This window comes from Mauremys mutica, chromosome 13 (genome assembly GCF_020497125.1).
Source record: "Mauremys mutica isolate MM-2020 ecotype Southern chromosome 13, ASM2049712v1, whole genome shotgun sequence".
NCBI classification, from domain to species: Eukaryota; Metazoa; Chordata; order Testudines; family Geoemydidae; genus Mauremys; species Mauremys mutica.
In genome coordinates, this window is record NC_059084.1 from 41,009,874 (window position 1) to 41,014,107 (window position 4,234).

General features: G+C 43.2%; 1 protein-coding gene across 1 annotated transcript; it reads right to left on the minus strand.

Moving 5' to 3' along the window:
- Positions 1-2,892: 2,892 nt before the first annotated feature.
- LOC123347326 (olfactory receptor 6B1-like) lies at positions 2,893-3,879 on the minus strand. The gene has a single exon (XM_044984741.1). The coding sequence runs from the start codon at positions 3,877-3,879 to the stop codon at positions 2,893-2,895; it is 987 nt and encodes a 328-aa protein (XP_044840676.1).
- Between the last annotated feature and the right edge of the window lie 355 nt (positions 3,880-4,234).

A 4,234-nucleotide genomic window follows, 5' to 3' on the forward strand; every position in this document is an offset into this window, starting at 1 on the left:
AGGAGGTCAGACTAGATCAGAGGTGGACAAACTATGGCCCGCGGGCTACATCCAGCCCACGGGACCATCCTTCCCAGCCTTTGAGCTCCTGGCTGGGGAGGCTAGCACCCAGCCCCTCCCCCGCTGCCGCACGGGCAGCACTCTAGATGGCGGGGCTGTGAGCTCCTGCTGAGCAGAGTGGCAGCGTGTCTTGCTCCGGCCTGGCGGCGCGTCTGCCAGACATGCTGCTCTGAGCGGAATGGTAAGGGGATGGGGACCAGGGCCAGGAGGGTTGGATAAGGGGCAGGGGGTTCCAGGGGGCAGTCAGGGGACAGGAAGCAGGGGGCGGTTGGATGGGGTGGAGGTTCTGGGGGGTTGTGGTCAGGGGATGGGGAATGGGGGGGTGGATAGGCGTCGGATCCCAGGGGGCCTGTCAGGGGGCAGGAGTGTGGATAAGGATTGCGTGACTGGGAGCAGGGGTTAGATAGCGGGTGGGGTCCTGGGGGGCAATTAGGGGCAGTGGTCCCGGGAGGGGGCAGTTAGGGGAGGTTGGATGGGTCGGTGGTTCTGAGGGGGGCAGTCAGGGGGTAGGAAGTGGGAGGGGGCTGTTTGGGGATGCCCATACAGTTTTACAACCCCAGTGTGGCCCTCAGGCCAAAAGGTTTGACCACTCCTGGACTAGATAATCACAATGGTTCCTTCTGGTCTTGGAATCTTTGAATCTATGAATCTAGGTTTAATTGGTCCTGCCTAAGCACAGGGGGCTGGACTTGATCTCTTGAGGTCCCTTCCTGCCCAACATTTGTATGAATCTACGAAAAGGCTAGAAGGAACCACTGCCATCATCTCTAGTCTGACCTCCTGTGTCACACATTCCACAGGGCTTCCCTGAGTTCATGCCTGTAAGACAGAGCATATTTATAAGACAGATGTCCAATCTTGTTTTAAAAAATATCCTGTGATGGAGAATCCACCACAACCCTTGATAAATTGTTCCAATGGTTAATTACCTTCTCTGATAAAAATGTGTTCCTTTAGTCTGTCACTGTAAGGCAGGTCTTCCAATCCCTTAAACATTCTTGTGGCGCTTCTCTGAACCCTCTCCAACTTATTAACATCCTTCTTGAATTGTGCCCAGCAGAACGAGACAAGTTATTCCAGTAGTGGTTACACCAGTGACAAATAGAGAGGCAGTATATCCTACTTACTCTTACTTGAGATTCCCCTGTTTATACAGCCAAGGATCATATTATCCTCTTGGTCCCAGCACTGCACTGGGAGCTCATGATTAGCTAATCCTCCAAGTCTTTTTCCAAGTCACTGCTTCCCAGGATGAAGTCCCTCATGCTGTAAGTATGGCCTATGTTTTTGCTCCTAAATGTACCACTTTACATTTGACCGTATTTGAATGTATTTTTATTGATTGTGCCTAGTTTACTAAGAGATACCAATTTCTCTGCATAGATGATCTGTCCTTTTCATTATTTACCCACTCACTGAATCTTTGAGTCTGAAAACTTTACCAGTGAAGATTTTATGGGTTTTTCAAAAAAGTTTAAATGGCTTAAGGCTTGCAGGGCACCACTAGAAACACGCCCACTAGGTGATGATTTCCCATTTACAATTACATTTTGAGACTTGTCAGTTAATCAGGTTTTTAATCCATTTAATGTGTGCCATGTTAATTTTGTATCCGTCTAGGTTTCTAATTAAAACTGAACTGTAAAGATGTTATTTACAGAGGATCCTGCTCAGTTATATGGTTCTTCTAACCAGGCTGGGAAAAGACAGATCAAAAGGACAGAAAGAGTTTTAAAGAGAGAGAGATAGAGAGAGAGTTGTCAGATGCTCTTTGCAGGGAAACAGACTGACACATAGGGCTTGTCTATATTTGCAGATAAATCGGCACTGCTGCCATCCATGCAGTGGTGTTGATTTAGCGGGTCTGATGAAGACAAGCTAAGTTGATGGCAGAATGGTCTCCCATGGACGTCTTTACTCCACCTCCCTGAGAGGTGGAAGGCAAGTCGGCAAGAGAATATCTCCTGTCAACACAGCGTGGTGTAGACATTGCTGTCAGTCGACCTAAGATATGTGGACTTAAGTTGCGTAATTTACATAAATGAAGTAGCGTAACTAGGTCAACTTACAGCTTTAGCGTAGACCAGTCCATAGACAGGCCCTTCCAGATGGGGCTAAAACAACTGGTGCATCCTAAGCTTTTCCAGAGATGATAAGCTCTAGGTTAGACAGACAAGCCTATAGGCTATTGATTGTTTTAAAATCCACATTAGTTAAAGAAATAGATGTGTATGATGCACAGTTGGTAAGAACCTTTCCTTCTTTAGGAATGATCACATTGGATACTTTGAAAACTCCTAGCCGCACTATCCAATTTTACATACCCTGCACAAAGTTTTATCTAACACGAAGAGCTGTTTGAAAAATGGTAAAGATTTCTCATAAAAACCCAAGCTCTTAATAATCATTTTCTTTCAGCATATTTTGAAAAGGACTACATTTTAATTTATCAAAAATTGTCATGACATTTATTATTGAAATATGGAGTTGAAGAAATCATTTATTATGTGATTTGATGTTTGTTTCTTGCTTTTTCCACAATGTCTCTAGTTTTCCCTTCCCCTTTCCTTCCCTTCCCCATGTTTTTCTTTTTCCTATTTTGCCAATTAAAAGGGGGATTTACGGGAAAAAGGGTAAGAAAGGAAAAAATCTAGAAGTGAAAAAGTGAAAAATAAAGAAAAACAAACAAACAAACAAGAAACCAACAAATTTTCATTGCAAGTTCCAATAGAAAAAAAGAAAGAAGAAAATTTAAAAAACAAATGAACTAAATTTTTTTTGAACAATTTGGTTTCTGAAAAATTTTAATTTTTTTGTTCTTTCAACTTGGTGTTATCCTGAATGGATTTGCTCTGATTGAATTCTTGGGAAAGCCAAAAACATACTGGCATATTTTTTCAGAGCCTGCTTTACATCTTTGTTTCTCAGGCTATATATAAGGGGATTGACCATAGGAGTTAAGACAGTGTAGAAGACAGAAAACAATTTGTTTAAATCTCTGAGTGTGTTGTTTTTCGGTAACACATAGACAATCATTAGTGTCCCGTAGAAAATTGTAACAACTATGAGGTGAGAGGAGCAGGTGGAAAATGCCTTTTGCTTTCCAGTGACGGAAGAGATTCTCAGGATGGTGGCTATAATAAGAACATAGGAGATAATGGTTAATAGAAATGGGGGCAGAGTGAAAATGGAGGCAAATAGGAACGTTACAAATTCCACCACGTTGGTGTCACTGCAGGAGAGTTTTACCACCAGAGTGAGCTCACAAAAGAAATGGTCAATCTCATTGGGGCCACAGAAAGTTAACTGTGACACAAATGACACTATTATGCTAATAGCCAGAAACGCACTTATCCAAGACCCAGCTGTGAGCTGAAGGCAGAACCTGCCTGTCATACAGGTGGCATAATGCAGTGGTTTACATATTGCTAGATACCGATCATAAGACATTGCTGCAAGGAGGTAACATTCTGCAGCGGCCAAAGAACCAAAAAAATACATTTGTGTAATACAGCCCATGACAGAGATGGTTCTGTCCCCAGTCAGGAGACTGGAAAGCAGCCTGGGCAGGATGATAGAGGTGTAGCAGGTTTCCATGAAGGCCAAATTCCCCAGGAAGTAGTACATGGGAGTGTGAAGGTGCTGACCAGCCATAACTAGAGTAATGATGAGCATGTTCACAGTCACGGTTACAATGTAGATCGCTAGAAATACCAGGAAGAGAAGAACCCGCATATCTTGAATATTCTCAAATCCCAGGAAGATGAATTCTGTGATGCTCGATTGATTTCCCCACTCGGAGTTTGCCGCTGATTGCATCTAGGGGGAAGAAAATAAACTCAGCCATTTAAATTTAAGGAGATAGTTTTAAATTTTAGCCAAGTATCTTTTATTTAATCCCAGGAATACCAAAATCTTCACCTCTTTTCTGGGATCTGGGTTCTTTACCCAAGTGCTGGGCTATTTACTTTCCCAACAGGTGGGTCAAGACCCCAGATCAGAAAGGTGAACTTTCCTGTATCTTCACATTTTAACCAAACATGTATTTGTCTCCCAGCAGTTTGAATGTCTGATATTCCCACTATAAAATTTCATTTTAATTCTAGTAACCCATCTCCTCTTATGAAAGTTCAAGCAGATGCTCTGTTTATCCACACACCTGGCTGGTGCCATC

What these genes read in the sequence shown, in the direction of transcription:
- LOC123347326 (XM_044984741.1), bottom strand. Translation starts at nt 3,879, where the DNA reads ATGCAATCAGCGGCAAACTCCGAGTGGGGAAATCAATCGAGCATCACA.